The sequence below is a fragment of the Macaca thibetana genome, chromosome 7, assembly GCF_024542745.1.
Source record: "Macaca thibetana thibetana isolate TM-01 chromosome 7, ASM2454274v1, whole genome shotgun sequence".
In the NCBI taxonomy this organism is placed as follows: domain Eukaryota; kingdom Metazoa; phylum Chordata; class Mammalia; order Primates; family Cercopithecidae; genus Macaca; species Macaca thibetana.
In genome coordinates this window covers 166,245,151-166,263,938 of record NC_065584.1, presented here as the reverse complement: position 1 = coordinate 166,263,938, position 18,788 = coordinate 166,245,151, and the positions used below count along the sequence as shown (strand labels likewise).

At 42.6% G+C, this 18,788-nt stretch overlaps 1 protein-coding gene across 6 annotated transcripts in view; it reads right to left on the bottom strand.

Moving 5' to 3' along the window:
* The window catches only part of IL16 (interleukin 16), a 129,632-nt gene that overhangs the window by 80,726 nt on the left and 30,118 nt on the right, over positions 1–18,788 (bottom strand). For 4 of the 6 annotated variants that reach the window (XM_050798549.1, XM_050798550.1, XM_050798551.1 and 1 more), the window contains exon 2: positions 7,177–7,589. In XM_050798549.1, the coding sequence (XP_050654506.1) occupies positions 7,177–7,589 (413 nt within the window). Of the gene's footprint in view, positions 1–7,176; positions 7,590–17,641; positions 17,808–18,788 lie in introns of those variants that run through there. The other 2 variants (XM_050798553.1, XM_050798555.1) reach the window with 2 other exon arrangements.

Sequence of the window (18,788 nt, the reverse complement as noted above, 5' to 3'; positions counted from 1 at the left end):
ATGGCTCATAGGTGAATTCTTCAACCATTTTAAAAATCTATAGCACAAATGTAAGTCAAAGTATTCCAGAAAATGGAAAAGAGAAAGTATTTCCTAACTCGTTTCATGAGGTCAAAATACCCATAGTTTGAAAACCAGACCAAAACATTACCAGAAAGGAAATTTTTAGGTTATCTCTCTCATAAACACAAGTGGCAACAATTACTAACAAAATATTAGCATATCAAATCCAGAGTTATATTAAAAGGACAATACATCATAGCTAAATTGAGTTTATTCCAGCAAAGTTGTTTCAACATTCAAAAAAGTCAATTGGTCCAATTCACTCCATTAACAAGTAAAGTATAAAACTCCATATGAGCATCTCAACAAATGTAGAAAAAAATCATTTCACAAAATTCAACAATTCATTTTAGGGGTGGGGGTAGGGGGCAAAATAAAACCTCTGCCAACTGTGAACAGAGGAAACTTCCTTAATCCAATGAAGGGTAGCTACAAAAAAACTACAGCAAACATCATACATACTGACATAATAATAATGAAACTTTTCCCTTGAGATTAGGAATGAGACAAGGATGCCTGTTATCACCACTTCTATTCGACATTGCACTGTAGGCCCTAACCTGTAAAATAAAGGGGAAAAAAGTACAAAAATTGGAAGGGGAGAAATAGAGTTCTGCTTATTCAAAAATGGTAGGTAATGATTGGGTATGCTGAAAAATAAACAACAACAACAGCAACAAATATCCAGTCAAACTTTGCAGAAATATATCATGTAAAGGGATTGGAATATTAAGTACTGTAAAGATGTCAGTCTTCTTCAGATTGATCTGTAAAGCCAATGCAATTCCAATAATTCCAACGGAAAAACCAAGTCTAGTTTTAAGAACAAATGTGGAGGACTTACTGACCAAATATCATAAAGCTTATTAGAAAGCTTCAGTAAATTGAACTGTGCAAAAATAGGAAAAATAAAAGACTAATAGATCAGAATAGAGAAACCACAAATAGACCTATACATATTTGATCCTTGACTTATAAAAGAGATGACACTGCTATGCAGTGGGGTGAGGACAGGATTTCCAAAAAATGGTGTTGACTTCTTTGGATATTCATGTAGGAGAAAAGTTAGCAGCTAACTCACAACATATACAAAAATTTACTTAATGTGAATTAAAGATCCAAATGTGAAAGATAAAACAACAAAGCTTCTAGAAAAAACATGAAAAAATATCTTTATGACCTTGGGGTAGGCTGAGCAGGGTGACTCACTCTTGTAATTCCAGCACTGTGGGAGGCCAAGGTGAGTGGATTGCTTGAGTGCAGAAGTTCGAGACCAGCCTGCACAATATGGTGAAACCCCACCTCTACAAAAAATACAAATATTAGCCAGACATGGTGGCTTGTGCCTGTTGTCCCAACTACTCAGGAGGCTGAAACGGGGGATCACTTGAGCCTGGGAGGTTGAGGTTGTGGTGAGCCCATGTTCATGCCATTGCATCCCAGCCTGGGTGATAAAGCAAGACTCTGTTTTAAGAGACAGAGACAGAGAGAGAGAGAGAGAGAGACCGACGTTGGGGTAATCTCCCCTCCTTTCCCTCCCCTTCCCTGCCCTCCTCTCCTCTCCCTTCCTGCCCGCCTGCTTGCCTTCCTTTTTTCAGAGACAAGGTATTGTTATGTTATGTTGCTATGTTATGTTATTGTTATATTATGTTATATTGTTATGTTGCCCAGGCTGGTCTCAAAACCTCCTTGGGTTCAAGAGATCCACCTACCCCAGCCTCCCAAAATTCTGGGATTACAGGCGTGAGCCACTGTGCCCAGCCAGAAAATGATTTATTTGTGAATCTGGGGCCAGGTTTGACTTCTGAGATGTAGGAGTGATCCCTCTCACTCCTACCTCCAGCTTTCTCTCCTCTTCCTCCACTGTCCCCTTTGCATTTTCACCTCCATCTTCACCTGCACCCCCTGTGCTCTGATGCCCTTTAACTCTCCAGGGAATCCTACCTTTGTCCACCACCCATGTATACTGAGCCTCCTGGAGGAGTGGACAGGAGATAGCTTGACCAGAGCTCATTTGCTCGTTTCTAAGATTGCTTAGATTTCACAGAAGTCTTAGCTGGACCCATTCCTTCTAGGGAAGCTCCATAATGAAGGGTGTAAATCCTACTATTGTGGAATGTTCCAGGGAAATGAGAGGTAACCTAGAAGTCTCTTTGTAGGATATAATTCTTCCATTACTCATTCTCTGGATGAGTCCTTTCCTTAAGAAAACTGAGCAAGGAATGCCATTCAGGTTGGGGAAGACACAAGGGACAGGATTAACTATGCTTACACCTGCCCCCTTCTCTAGACTGCAAGTTTCCTGAGGGTATAATATCAAATCTATTTCTTTATCTCCAGAGGATAGCACATACCAGGTGCCTGCCAATGTCTGAAAAAAAAAGAAAGAAAGAAGGAAGCAAGGAGAAGGAAGAGAGGAAAGAGGAGAGGAAGAGTTTGAGCTTTCATTCCCTCTAACTGAGCTGCCTTCCATTTGGCCTTAACAACCTACTTAAAGGGCATTTAAAAATACTCTTCCCATTTGAAAACAGACAGGGGCTGGAGTAGCCAGTGAGTCCCTGTATTCCTTCTTTCAAAGTTCTAAGTCGGATAAATTGTATTTGTTTTTGTTTGTTAACTTGGGAAGGCTGCCTTTTGACATTCTTCCGTTTGAATTCATCTTCTGGGGTCTAGAAGCTCCCCCAGAGCAAAAAGCCCTAATCAGTACTTTAATGCACAATACAGATTCAAATGAGTAATTAGGTCGAATTCTTCATGTCCATGCCCCACTTTGGCACATCCTGGGGCATTAATTTACCAGTCTTGTCTGGGCCAAATACAACCCATCCAATAAGGCTTAAAAAAAAAAAAAAAGTTGGCTGTTTATATAACTTCCTCTTCTTTAATTTTTATATTAGGCGTTTCCAGAGGAGAGGCTAACGTCACAGAGCCTCATTCCAGATGTTGTTTTGAAATCAGTGTAACCATGGCATTGCTGGAACCTGCAGAGTTCATCTGGGCCAACTGAGTCACGTCTGGGTGCAGGGCCACTCTGACAAGGGGAGGCAGGGAGGGAGGCAGTCAGGGCATGGACTAAAGTGTCCCTGTGAGAAGGGAGAAGTGAGTGGGCTATTGAGTACTCTGAGCTTCTCCAGAAAGGATATGAGGAGACCTGCTGTCGCCTTTGACCTTGCTGACCTGGCACCTTTGATCGCAGGACTTGCTTAGACAACTGAAACCCTCCCTTGCTTAGAATTCACTCTTGGATCTTTAAGGATCACTTGTGCTCCTTAAAAAAAAGAACAAGAGATCTCAGGTTCTGAACCGGACAACGCCCCTCTCTGTTGTCCCAGTTCATCCCTGCCTCAAACTTGACTCCACTGTGCTCATCACCTCTTCCGCCACTCCCGGCAAATTCTTCCAAGCCCCTGTGAGCTCCTACAAGCCCATATCCCTCTGCCCATTCCCACCTCTTACCACCATCCAGACTGGTTTCCTGGAATATCCTGCTTTCAACAGCCACCTCCCCCAGGACGCCCCTCCCCACACTGTCTGCCCTCTCCAGTGTACCCGTGATTTTCCTGACATGTCTGTGCCTGCACTTTGGCCACATCAAAGATAAGAATGATCTGGTTTGTCCCTGTCTCCATCATTATCCTCTAAGCACCATCAACTATAACTCTTGCACACTGTCTAGCACATTGAAGGGACTCCATAAATGTGATTGAATTCACTGAGTGCTTAATTCCTCAGAATTAGTGCCCTCATGCTAAAATAGAAATAATAATCATCATAATATCTATCAAGCAATTACTGTGCGAACTGTTCTGTTTTAGGTGAATTTTCTCAGGTAAGTGCCTATAATATTATCCTTATAAAATCCATATGAGATATATACTATTTTTAACATTCTCCATTTAACAGGTGAGAAAACTGAGGCACAGAGAGGTAAAGCGGATTGCCTAGGATTACACAGCTAGTCACTGAGAAACAACCTAGGCAGTGAGATTAATGAGCCCACACCACTAACCCCTGTGCCATATTGCCCTTCAGAAATAGTAATACTGCTATTATTATATTAGTATATGTATATTTGATAATATGCATCATTAACATATTCTACTACCTTCCTCCCAAGGTTTGGGGGAAAGTAAGACAATGAGATAAGAGTTGTGAAAACATTTTTAAAACCAAAATACGGACCGGGTGTGGTGGCTCATGCCAGTAATCCAAGCACTTTGGGAGGCCAATGCGGGCAGATCACTTGAGGTCAGGAGTTTGAAACCAGCTCAGCCAACATGGTGAAACCCCATCTCTACTAAAAATATTTTTAAAACTTAGCTGGGCATAGTGGCAGGCTCCTGTAGTCCCAGCTACTCTGGAGGCTGAGGCAGGAGAATCGCTTGAATCCAGGAGGCAGAGGTTGCAGTGAGCTGAGATCGCGCCACTGCACTCTAGCCTGGGTGACAGAGCAAGACTCCGTCTCAAAAAAAAAAAAAAAAAAAAAAAAAAAAGTGGTGCACATGTGAATCACAAAGAGATGAAAAGGTGAAGTTTGTTCTTTCCCCTGCCCAGGTCCCTCCCCATGCCCACTGCTTCCCCGTGCCATCTAGCCATTCCCAAGTAACTGGTCTCCTGCCGTGGAATAGGTACAAGGACAGAGTGACAGACGTGCTCACCTGTGCCCAGAGGCCCCAGCATAAGCATTCAGACTTCTCCTCTCCTGTCTTTGCAGACGCATGTCCCTTCACCTGGAATTCTCTCCCATCCACCCCTGCTTAATATAATTGCGCACCCTTAAGAGCACAACTCACCATTCTCCTGACCATTTTTCCAGCCTCTCCTGTTTTGCGGGTTGGGACAGGGCACCTCCTTCCACTACTACCCCCAGGTGCTCAAGTTGAAACTTCTACCCCCAGGTTCTCAGGCTGAAACTTGCAGTTGAAGTTTACTTCTCTCATTCTCTCACATGCTACATCCTTGCATCAACAAATCCCTACCTTGGCCATTCTCAGTGCCTCTACCCACACCACCTCAGTCCAAGTCACATCATTTCTGGCCTGGGTTATTGCTGCAGTCCCCGCAACTGGTTTCACTCCATTCTCCACTCAGTAGTCAGAGTGCTCCTTTTAAAGCACCAATCTGAGCATGTCACTTTCCTACTCAAAATCCTCCAATGGCTTCCCATCCTTCGTAGAATAAAATTCCAAGTCCTTGCCACAGCCCTTGTTCCGGTCCCTGGCTGCCACCTCAACTTGGTCTTCTACCATCCTCCTCTTTCCTCTTTACCCCAGGCATACTGGTCTCCTTGATGCTCCCAAGCACATTCTTGCTTCCTGTCTTTGCACATGCTGTTCCCACTGCCTGGAATGCCCTTCCCCAGGTGGTCATGTGACACACCCCTCCACTTCATTCAGGTCCTTGCCAAAATGTCACATCTTTAGGGAAGGCTTTGTGATTACCTTTTCCAAAAAAAAAAGCAGTAACCCCTCCTCATCACTCTCTATCCCCTTATCCTGCTTAATATTTCTTCATAGTCCTTCAGTATTTAATATAATATTATATATCAAGTTGTTATTATCTGTATCCCCAAATCAGAATAAAAGTTGCAACAGGGCAAGGACTGGGTCTGTTTTGCTCACTCCCATGCCTGGCTTAAGTATTTACTGAATGAAGGAAGGAATGACAGCACCCCCAGAGATGTGCTCCCTTTTTCCTTTGAGCTTCCCACAGCCCTCCTACACCCATTTTGTACTGTATTTTGTACTCTATTTTAAGTAAGTTATTTCAGGGCAGAGACTGGACCCCCACCGTGCCTTGCAGATAATAGGTGCCCAGGAAATACCTATGATATTAAATGGAAGCGTGTGAATAATCCATTCTAGAATTCTGCTGAGGTCTTGAAATAATTTTTGAATTTCATTTAGGTAAGTGCTAATCTAGATACATTCACAATGTCACTAATAAATTTGACTCTCAGTTGGTGGATTGGATTTTTTCACATCATTAATGGCAGCCTGGGAGCCTGGTGAGCCTCCCCCAAACCCACTGGGCTGCTGGCTTCTCCTTCTACCCTATTAAGTGAGTGCAGGACATATTAACAGAAGTCATATCATGGGTTATAGAGCACACTGGGCTGGGTGAGGCCCTTAAGGATGCTGTGCAATCCTTAAGGCCCTTAACAGAAATGTTGTTCATTATGTATATTAAATAGTGATTTCCCTCCTGAAGAAGGCAAGCTGTACAGACGTGACAGACCCCTTTCAAAGGTACTAGAATGCCTTCCCTATTTATATTCATAGCCTGGCAGTAGGCTATAGGAGAAATGTCTCTACGTTGGCTCATCACTGAGTTGGCAGCACTGACCCCATGGTTCAGGGCCATTTGGACCCTTGAGAAATCTCACCTTTCACAGAATGCACAGCACTTGATAGTGAATAGTTTGACATCAAAATCTTTTAATCAGTCTAGATTTCTGCTGTTCTGCAATCTCCATCTCATTATGATGACAAAAATTGAAATACAATATAACAGAAAGGAAAACATTCTGAATTCTGGCAGGTCCCCAAACACTGCTTATTTCCCGCTCCCTTATTGATGGCTACACTTGCCATCTTCAGCATCTACACCTATGTTGAAAATGGGAGCAGGCACCTGGAAAATGTTCACAGTCAGCATTCAGGGAACAAACTCACTCATCTGGCACCCCTTACCTTGCTTGCCAAAAGGCCTCCTCATCTGCCCAGGCCCTGTAAGTCTGTTTCTACAAGTCTACAAGAAAGATGTGATTTGACCTGCCTATGGTATGTTCTATAGTACCTGTCTAGAGATGAGAGCTTCCCAGTGTATTGACTAATGCATCTGGCATTTTCCATCAAGGATCTAGGCTCAGTTTACCTTAGAGTGAAATAGTGCTTCCCTGAACCTCTCAAGCAAGAGTGTTAACTGAGCCTGATTCACTCCCATGCTCATTGTTATAGTTCCAGTGGGCCCTACCTCAACTTTTTCCTTGCTCTCTTTCAGAATTACAACTCTGCAGCTTCCTGATTTTTGAATAAATGGATTCAAATACTTTAATTCACAGCACCAGAAACCAACTGCAGGCTCTTTCAGGCCTGCAAAGCCTAGGCATACCTTCATGAAGAATATCCTCCTACAGGTCTTGCCTCGATCATTCCCAGCTACTTGGAGTTGAGCAGCCTCAGAGGCCAGTGCTAGATCAGGAATGCTGCTGGGCCCAGCCTCCGATGTGTCTGCCAGCTGCGCAGATGAGTGGAAAATTTCCTCCTTGCCCTGGGCCAAGGAAATCTCAAAGGGATCAGGATATTTCTCATCAGGGCTAGAGCCATCATCACTGGTCTTAGCATTACAGAGAATCAGGGACCTGGAGATGGACCGAAATTTTGTGGATTTTCTGCTCTTTCCCGTGCGGCTGTGTGACTCCATCCTCAAAGAGGAAGTGAAGCTGCCTTTCTTCCTTTCCTGGTCTCTGGCCCTTGGTTGACGGGTGGCCACTAGACAGGGCTTAGCTGCCACTTCATGAGTCCCTAGAGGAAAGAGGAAATGGGAAGAAGCAATGTGACTTGCTGCTGACAAGTGGAGCTGCACGAGTCCTGGATCTGAGCCACAGGTTCTTGGTGCCCATGAAGCAGGACAGATGGGCAGATCATCCTTTAAGATCACTGGCCCTTCCAGTGTGCCAGCCAAATGGGGCTCAGTTAACCCAAGCAGTTAACACCCACTCCACTCCCAGTATCATGGAGACCTAGCCCCAGAACTTCTCATTCTACAGATGGGGGAACTGAGGTGCAGAGAGGGGAAGTACCAACACAAGGCACTAGCAGAAGTGCCAGTAATCAGTCACAGGAGACAGTTTAGGGATCATAGAGGCCAGTGCTTTGTGAAGTTTTTAAACTTGGAAGCCATTCTTTAAACAAAAGTGTACAGTGAACTCCAGTCTATAGAGCAGACCAAAGATGGGAAAACCGAAGACTAAGTTCCACTTCCCTGGTCCCCTGGTAACTCCACCCTTGGTAACTCCCATGGCATCTCCAAAGAAACCCCAGAATCCATGGAGGTGAGTCTGAAGACCACTGATGTCTTATGTCCTCCATTGACAGATGAAGAACCCAAGGCTAAGAAGGTTGGAAGTCTTACCTAACACTGACCTGCCAGAGTTGATGTGAGCATAAAAGAAGGTGACACTTGGCAAATGCCTGCCAAAGGGATGAGCACATAACAGGTTCCCAGCAAACATGAGTGCCTTTCTCCAGGCCTAAAGTCAAACACTTGGCCAGAGTCACAGTCAAGCCCAGGGGCTCCTGCTTCATCACCTACCCGCACTGGGTCAAACTCTCACAGCCAGACAGACCAAAGATAGGCTTTCCAGTCAGGCCAAGAGCCCGGCTCAGCTTTGCCAAGAGGAGCCTCCCATGGATTCAATTTCCATGAAGCAGGTGGTGAAAGAGGCCCTGATGCTGTATCCTAAAAAGTTCTGACTCAGGCCCAAGCCACAAAAGAGAGGCTGTCGCCAGAACAACAAATTGTGGGATGCTCTTGGCCCATTGGTACTGCTGTTTGTGCACATCCAGTATTGAATAAGGAATAGCAGAGACCTAATAACATTTCATTACGTCAAAACCCTTTCACATATCCTCCGAAGAGAATTTCTGCCTAACAGTAGACTGTTTTTCAACACTCACATTGCATACATTTATTGTTTTCTGTATTAGCTCTTTGATTTTATCAATTTATTCACCAACCATCCCAGCAATCAATAGCAACAAACAAAAATGAGTGAATGATTGTTGAAAGTCTACAATATATCAGGCACTGTGCTTGATGCTTTAGTATAAATTATTTCAGCGTTGATCCATTTTATTAAGCACCCTCTTATCAACATGCCTAAGTTTTTTACTGTATGTCCTTCCATCTCAAATGATAGTAAAACCCCAATCACAGACAAATCCAAGCCTCTACAGAGTTCATGCCTGACTGTGGGTCTCTAAGCCTTGAAGGAAACACTCTCACTCCTGAACAGATTGGTATCATGAAACATTCACGGCCTCCAACTGGGCCGCCAGCTCTGGTCAACAGTAGTACTGTTTCACTAATCAGCTTGATAACACATTTCCAACAATGTCTGAAAACTTCACTATGGTGTGCCAGGCATTGTTCTCATTGCTTTACTATTTAGTTCTCATAAACTCTATGGTAGGCTCCATCAATATCCTCATTTTACAGAAGAGATACTAAGGCACAGGGAGGTTAGGTGACTTTCTCAAGATCACATAGCTAGGACTCAGTAAAAGCAGGAATCAAACCAGGAAATCTGTCTCTGAAGCCTGTATGCTTTACCCTGGCTCTACCTTCTCATTGACTATTGCCTTTCTCACCTTTAGCCTCAATCACTTCCTCTGTGCTGGATCTTTATCCTCAGGACATAAACACACTCAAACCTTTTCTGTCTTTCAAACACTACATATTAACTCCATGTCCTCCCCTTGTCATTTGCTTTTCCTTTATCCCCTTCATGTCTTCTTGAGCAAATGCTCTGCACTTTGTACTTCCTCCCCTCATGCTTACCTCCTCTTCAAGCCTCAGCCCAGAGTCTGCTTCCTTTCCCTACAGCCACTGAAACTGTTGTGTCAGGTCTGCCTTTTACAAACCCCACAGCCATGAACTGAAGTCCAGAGGTCACAGTCTGTCTGCTTGGTTAAAAAACTTGCTGCATTTTAGAGGATTTGTTAACCAGTATATCAATGCTCAGATCCACTGGCAGAAGACGACATAGGTTTCAAGCTTTTAGAGTAGTTTTCTCTTTTACCTCATTATTGCCTTTAGTTCCAGATGTCGTCTTCCAAATGCAGATTGTGAATGTTCCTCTGCCCCCATCCCCAACCCAAGAGTTTCTCTGCATCCTGCCAATTCCAGTTCCCAAAACTAGTGACTCTCCACACCAATGTCGCTATAAATATTAATATATCCAAACTTCTTTCCATTTTGATCAGTTCCTTAGGAGTTCCCATAGTTCACCAGGGTTTCATGGGGAAAGATGTGTGTGTGTATGTGCGTGTGTGTGTGTGCGTGTGTGTGTGTGTTGGTCACAGCTAACACTGGTCCATTAGGCATTTGGAAATTTGTAAGATAATCATTGCTGTGTTAAAATCCTTCCGGACTTTGCTGGTGCTAAACAGGAAAGATATAAACATGGGGATGCTGAGGTCCACCTTGTAGAGGGGCTGCCTGTGAGTGAAGCCAACACAGAAGGTACAGCACTCATAGAGGTGGGGAGAGAGACAGAGATAAAGAAGGAGGACAGAGAGAAAATCTGAGAGGGACTGAGTTCAGACATGAGCATCCAGATCCAGCCATGTCTGAAACCACATCAACCTATGCAGTTATGCACACAAATAGACTCTTCTTTTTGCTTTTTAAAAAAAAACCCTCCTGGAATAGTGGCTCTTCTCACTGCCATTGCTGGCATAAAGCATGGAAAACAGTGACATCCAAGGGCCAAGAGGATTTTTGAAACTCTCCTATCCCACCCCAAGCCTAGGAGAGAAGCCAGTCATAGCCAGTGAAGGCCTCAACTCTACCCCCTCCATGCCCCAGTGCCAGGCTCTCGTATAACAGCCTCTTGCATTCTTGTCCCACCAAGAATTGCCACAGTCTGCACGGGTTCTTGGAATGCAAACCCGATTCCCTTTCTCTTCTACCTCTTCTTCCAATGTGCAATAACTGTCCCAGCAATAGCGAGGTCACTCACTGGGCATTTTCCAGGACCAAAAAAAATTTGGGGACCTTTGGGGCTAGGTGTAAGGTTGTGTGCTTCACTCAGTGGTGGAATAGTTGGCTGCATGTAGCATTTAAGAGAACAGAGGAATCAAATTCCTTGGTGGAAACTGTGCTAATCCCAATGTACCATTTGCAGGAGTGTCTGATGAGTACCGACAGCTTTGAAAAAATAAGCTATTCTGAAGAGAATCACCACTTTCATAACCTAGGCTCTCATGTGGGATGGCAGGGCCCATGGGATGGGAGATGGCAATGAACCAGGGGGCAAGGAATTAATCCTTTGGTTAAGAGTGAAGGCAGTTTTCAAAATGAGCCTTGTCATTATGGAAATTTTTTTTTTTTAAGGAAGAAGAGAACAATTGCAAAAGAGCTGTAGCGGAGAAGCCAGAATTGGACTTCTGTGGGAGATTGCCTTCCCTCCAGGCCTGGCACCGAGAGAGAGGAAGGGAGAGAGAATAATTGAAAACACAGTGCTGTGGTCACATGGTTCATCTTAGTTTCAGTAATTGAGCTCAGGACATTGGAACCAGCTATTGCTCCCTAAAGGAACCAAATGTCAGCAGAGCTTGGGGGCAAGCCTGTGCCAGTCCTCCAGTCCAGCTGCCTTCAAAAGGTTGGAACTAATGAGCTTTCCCTTATTTTTCCCCAGGCTCTATGACAACTTGTCAAACTCTTGCCAGATTTTCTCTGCCTCTGGTGGACCCTCCACAAGACAGCCTTGTGGGTCTTCTCCAGAGGATTCCAGGGCGTGGGGAGAGGATGCACAATGAAGGTTTCTAACATGGCTAAGCTAATGCGATCAGTTGCTTTTCATTCCCAGCAGAAAAACTGAGAAGTTCTGCAACTCCCTAGAAAACTGCTCTCCAACTCCCTGAAGGCTTTCCCATGTCTCCCCAACTGGGCTAGTGTATTTGCTCTTTAGTTCTATCTTCCACAGAATACTAGATCTGGAAGGGGTCTCCCCATCACATCTTATAAGGGTAAGGACACTGTGCCAAAAAAAAGTGGGACAGGACTGACTCATCATCATAGTTATCAGTATATGTTTTTACCATGGCAGAGCTGTCATTTATTTAGAAAATGCAGAGCCAAAAGGATAGAGCTGAATTGAAAATAAATGGATAGTTCCTCCCCTTTAAAGAAGTTCAAAAAATTGCAGAATATGTGCTGTGAAGCAGGATCAGTTAGTCTGTCCCTCCCTTCCTCCTCCTTCCTTCCTTCCTTCCTTCCTTTATGGGTTTATTTTATTTTATTTTATTTCATTCAGCAAGCACTTGTTGAGAAACTGTCAAGTGCCTGTTTTTGTGCTAGGTAAAGCTAACCCACCGGAGGAACGGCCACAGTATTTCCATCTGGATAAAATACATTTAACTCACTGGAGATCTTTGGGAGGGTAAATACCTATATGGAGAAAGGAGAACTAGCTGGTAAAATGTGTTTCAAATTGCTGAATTCTCCAACAGTGTCCTATATCAAAGGCAATTTTTAAAGTTTGGTCACTCTAGCCCAGGGGATAATTTTTGTCTTTGTCAATTAAAGAATAACTCAATGATAAGGAATGAAGAAATGTATTGTTCTTTCTCTTTCTAAAAGAATATCTTAGGTGGGGTACAGTGGCTCACGCCTGTAATCCCAACACTTTGGGATGCCAAGGCGGGTGATTTGCTTGAGCTCAGGAGTTCAAGGGCAGCCTGGGCAACCTGGTGAAACCCCATCTCTACCAAAAATACAAAAAAACAAAAAAAACAAAAAACAAAACTTAGCCAGCATGGCGGCATGTGCTTGTGGTCCCAGCTACTCAGGAAGCTGAGATGGAGAGATTGCTTGAGCCTGGGAGGCGGAGGTTGCAGTGAGACAAAATCACAGCACTGCACTCCAGCCTGGGCAACAATGAGACCCTGTCTCAAAAAAAAAAAAAGGAGTATCTTTAATAGGATTCCATTGGATCTGCAGCTGGGAGTAGTTCTGTGTATGTCACTATACACCGTACAGAGGACTAGGAAGACAGTGTCTCTGGGCCTCAGTTTCCCAACTGGTAATTTAAGCAAGTTGTGTTGAAGTTAGTTTCATATCTGTCGTCTTTCTTCCTCTATACTGTTACCTCCTAGAGAGGGGAGATAGATATAGTCTCATTAATTTTTGGTCCCCAAAGCTTCGATGGAGGTTGACACAAAGAAGGGGCATTCGGCATGTTCAGTGAATGAATGGCAGACGAGTGTTTCAGAGGCCCTTTCCAACAGACTTTTCCAGGACCAACAACATATGAAGTGTTCTCAAGGAAACCATCTCAACTAGGACAACAGAATGATGGACTCCAGGTAACCAACCAACATCAGAGTGACAAGGAGCCACAGTGGGCTAACCTCAGAGTAGAAGACAAGTCAAGAGTCATCAGGGAAGATTTTCAATGCTGCTCCTCAGAAAAGTCCTTGAGACCCTGGAGAAGCCCCTCACAGGGACCACTGCACTTTCAGCATCCTGGAAGGAGAACCTAACCATCAGTGCACAGGCATGAGTGGGGCATCAGGATGGCCTCAACAAGATCCAGGCCCCTGGGGCACAGGATAAGTCAGAAAAGGGATTTCCCACTCAGTATATATTACCTCCAATATGGTAAAGGCCTGCTATATAGTTAATCTCAAGAAGGAGCTAGATAAATAAAGGCGTTTCCACCCAGATAAATAAGGGTATATCCACCCATCATTGTTCTTGAGAGACTGGCTAAAGCTCATTCCTCATGGAATCCCTGTGCCCAGAGCAGGACTTCACACTTAGGATGCACTCAGTCAATGTCATTGCAGAATGAAATGAGAGGTCAACTGCACAAAGCTACAGTGTTGTTAATTAATAATTGTTAATAATTGGGAGGATGGACAAGCAGGATTATAAACATACTGCTTAAAGGCTTAGGCTCTGAAATTGACCTTGCCCTGTATGCCAGATCTGTTGCTTAGTATCTGGACAACTTAAGCAAAGTATTTAACACCTTTATGGCTTGGAGATAACAATGCTAACAACCGTGAAGGCTAAAGAAAATAATTCTGAGAGATACTTAGCTTATTGCCTTGCACATAGCATGGACTAAAAAAAAAAAAAAAAAAAAAAAAAAAAAAAATGCTACTCAGAAAACAGTAAAAGAGGAGAAAAAAATTCTAAATGTATATGAATGGGAGATTTTGTTAAATATATTATGATACATTTGTATGATGAAATACCATGCAGCCAATCACAAAAATAAAATAGATACATATATAGATTTGGAAATAAGTCTGCAATATATTGTAAAGCTGAAAAACCACAAAATAGCTGGAGTTGAGTTTTATTTACAAATAACTTACTTGCATCAATAAAATCAAACTATTAATAACTTTTTGGGAAGGTACAGCAAGGTGCTAGGGGATGATATTTACAAGGAGTCTTTCCTTTCTGTGTAATTTCCTACACTTGCTTTCTTTTTACAATAATCATGTCACAATTATGATAAGAAAAATAAAGACTTTCTATTTGCAGGAACAAAATAGAAATTTATGCTTAATTTTTTGTCAGCTAGTAATTGTGAAATAATTTTATCAGGTTCTAAAATGTCTGGTGGAAATTTTTATTGGAATTGCTTTGCATTTATAGATGAATTAGGCGAGAAAGTCTTCCCATCCAGGGACTTTTTTTTTTAATTGTTGTTTTGTTTTTATATTCCTTCAATTTTTCTTTTCAGACTTCAATAACATTTTATACTCTTCATTTGGGCTGTAAATATGATTAATTACATTTTTCCTGAACATTTTTTCTATTTTGAATTGAATTATTTGTAAAATATATTTTCTAATTGGTTAGTCTTTACATATACATAAGTGACTTTTGTATATTTACTTCATAACTTGCAAACTTGCAGATCTCATATTAATTCTAATAACCATTCAGTAGTTTATTTTGAATTTTCAATCATGTAACCTCTGAACATTAACAAACTTGCTTCATTTACAAGTATTTGGGTCACTTATTTCATTTTGTTTTCTAATTTTACTGACTAAAGTTTCTAGAACCTTAATAAATCATGATGACAATACAGGATTTTCGTTTCTCTTTCCAGACATTAATGGAAATTCCTGTAGTGTTTTCTGGTATGTAGAATATTGACCAATATATTGAGACATAATTTTTTTATCATATTAAGGAAATACACATTACCAATGATAATTTTGGCAGCATTTTCATCAAGAATGGGTGGTTGTTTATTAAATACTTGTTTAGCTCTTTGTTACTATCAGGTGTCTTTCCTCTTTTGGTTTGTCAAAATGAAGAAATATACTAGTGCCTTTCTTACAATTGAGCTACCTATATTTTGTTATTGTTTTAAGTCCCATTAGATGACAGTATGCATCTCTTTTAATAGATAAGTGGATTGAGTTTGCTAACATTTTATTTAGGACTTTTATATCTATATTCACAAATAGGAATGGTCTGCCATCTCATTTGGGTTGTCTTAGGTTTTATAAAAAGAGCAATGAGAAGCTGGACATTTCTTTTACTTTCTGAAATAGTTTAATAGTTTAAAGTACATCTAGTCCTAAAAGCTTGAAATATTTTTTCATAACATTTTTTTGTCCTGGCATCCCCTTTAGGTAGTTCTTTGAAACTTTTTCCATTACTTCCTTGGTTGGTCTATTTTAATTTCTAAAAAATTTCCTCTGTTAATTTTGATCACTTACATTGTCATAAAAGTACTCTTTCATCCAGATTTTCAGGTTTGTTAGTATAGAGCTGTCTATCACAGACTCACAATTTTAAATATTTTCTAAAATCTGTGCATATGCTCTCCTAACTAGTGTTCTGCATTTCTGTTGGCCTCCCCTTCTGTTTGCCTTGCTTTATCTTCACTGAGGGCTATCTGTTCTATTAGTCCTTTCCAAGGACTCATTCTTAGAAGCAGAGAAAACATCTACTTTTTGGGGTTTGATTTCCAACGTATTTATTTCTGCTTTAGCTACTTTTTTCCTTCTTGCTTTTATTTGTTTTGTTATTTTTTTCTATCTTCAAGAATTGAATATTTAGTTTCCTCAAACTTATTCTCTTTTAGAAATGATAGCATATCATGTAGTGGTTACATGTTGTAGCTTTACAGCCTAAGCAGACCTAGGTGTCAATCCCACTCCAACAATTTACTATACCTGACCTTGAAGAAATCTATTTAGCATGCAGTGGAGAGGAGGGAGGCTGGAAAAGGCTCGGCTGCAAGGCTTTAAGGAGGGCTGCTTGGGGTGCCAGGCACAGTAGACCAATTCAGCAGCCAGGGATGGGAGCAGCTTTGGGTTCTTCCCATAGGAAGTCCTCAGTAGGCAGCCTCATCATTGCTGTCTTCCTTCTCCTGCTGCTACTGCTGCTGCTGCTAAGACAGACAGATGTTGCCCAGCTGGATGGAGGGTGCGCACTCTTCAAAAACAGCAGGAGGGGGAAACAAGATGGCCGACTACATGCAGCCAGGAAGTGCTGCTCCCACTGAGAGAGACCAAACTATCAAGTAAGCCATCACAATTTGGGCAGCTCTTCAAAGAGAAAAAGCCAAGGGTGGGTAGAGGTGATGCTGAAGCTGAGGCTGAAGAGGGAGGAAGCTGGGAACCCTGCAGGGGTACCCAAACGCTGTTAGGGCTAGTTCCTGGCCCAAACAGTTCCCTGGGAAAGGTGTGAGTGAGGGAACTGAAGGATGCCTCACTCTTGCCACTAGCCTCTGGGATTCTAGCTACAGGGGACCCTGAATCACACAAGGATGTGGGAGCTGGAGGGGGATCTCCCCAGTGAACAGGCAAAGACAGGCCTTCAGACAGCCTGGAGCTGAGGAGTTTGTGTGCACTGGACAGGTCCAGCAGAGAGCAGTCATAGGTGGTCATCCCCCAGGACTCTCTATTCCCCTCTGGAAGGCACTGGCCCCAGCTGACCTTCCAGCCAGGAGAGAGCAGGGCTGGCTTCCCTGGGAATGATGCACACCTGTTCTGCAAGACTTCCTACATGCCAGCCATTCCCAGGGCTCATGCCTAGCCACCCTGCAGGAGCAGGTGCACAGCACAGCCTCCTCAGCCCAGCCTGAGTGCATTCCTCCACCTGAGTACTTTCTTGGTGATCTGGAGCACATAGGATCCCCAGTGCAGCCAGAATCCAACAATGGATTCTGACAGAGCCATGGGATGTCCTGGTGCCCCAGGGCTACAGTACAGCAGCTCAGGAATACAAAGCCAAGATCTGTGGTTGGCACTTGAGTGAGGGAGGATCCCCCACCCTCAGAGTGTGGCAAGGGATGAGGTTCAATCCAGAAACGGTAAAGAACATCTTCCTGTTACAACCTTTCCCAGAGGGGGCCCTGCATCCCAAAACACCTAACGAAAGAAACATGGGCACATAACTGGTGATCAAAAGGGTCTCCCCCAAGGCTCATGAGCAGACCTGGTGAAGGGGCCATTTGTCTCCACCCCCGACTGCAGAGCACACCTGTCAACATGAGGAAATACAAAAGAGTAGTGTGACTGGTTATTAGCCTAGCTATTGGCCATCACTCTTCCACATCATCTACTGGATCACAGCCTGAGCTGCAACACCAAAAATTATCTTACTAATATATGCATCTGTGAAACCAAACACAAGAACTCACCCACACATAAAGATCCTGTACAGAGCTCCGACCCTCTGAAAACATCTGGAAACAAAGCCAACTGAGTATAATCAACTTACACCACAGTTAAAGGAACACTAACCCCTGCAGATGAGAAAGAACTAGTTACAACTCTGGCAAATTAAAAAGCCAGTGTCCCCTTACCTCCAAATGAGTCCACTAGTTCCCCAGCAATGGTTTTTTGCTCAGTCTGAAATGACTGAAATGACAGACATAGAATTCAGAATCTGGATAGCAAGGAAGCTCATTGAGATTCATGAGAAAGTTGAAGCCGCATCAATCCAGGAAATCCAGTAAAATGATACAAGAGCTGAAAGACAAAATAGCCATTTTAAGAAAGAACCAAACTGAACTTCTGGAGCTGAAAGACTCACTACAAAAATTTCATACTACAATCAGAAATATCAACAGCAGAATAGATCAAGCTGAGGAAAGACTCTCAGAGCTCTAAGACTGGTTCCTTGAATCAGCTCAATCAGATAAAGGAAAAGAAAAAAGAATTAAGAAAAATGAACAAAATCTCTAAAACATATGAGAGTATGTAAAGAGATCAAATCTACAATTCATTGGTATTTCTGAGAGAAAAGGAGAGAGAATAAGCACCTTGGAAAATATATTTGAGGATATAGTCCACAAAAATTTATCCAATTTTGCTACAGAGGTTGATATGCAAATATGACAAATATAGATAATCCTGGCTAGATACTACACAAGACAACCATCACCAAGACACATAGTCATCAGATTCATCAAGGTCAATGCAAACAAAAAAATATATGTATCTTAAAGGCAAATAGAGAGTAGGGTAAATCATAAACTGAAAGAACCCTATTAGGCAGCAGCAGACCTCTCAGCAGAAACTTTACAAGTCAGAAGAGATTGGGGGCCTATTTTCAGCATTCTCAAAGCAAAGAAATTCCAACCAAGAATTTCATATCCTGCCAAACTAAGCTCCATAAGTGAAGGAAAAATAAAATCATTCTCAGACTAGCAAATGCTGAATGAATTTGTTTAAACTAGACCAGCCTTACAAGAAGTCCTTACGGGAGTGCTAAACATGGAATTAAAAGGATGACACCTGCTACCACAGAAAACACACTTAAGCACATAGCTAACTAAGCTTTATAAGTGAAGCAAACTAGGCTTCATAAGTGAAAGAGAGCTAAAATTCTTCTCAGGCAAGCAAATGCTGATGGAATTTGTTTTAACTAGACCAGCCTTACAAGAGATTCTTAAGGGAATACTAAACATGGAATCAAAAGAACAACACCTACTGCCACAAAACAAAAAG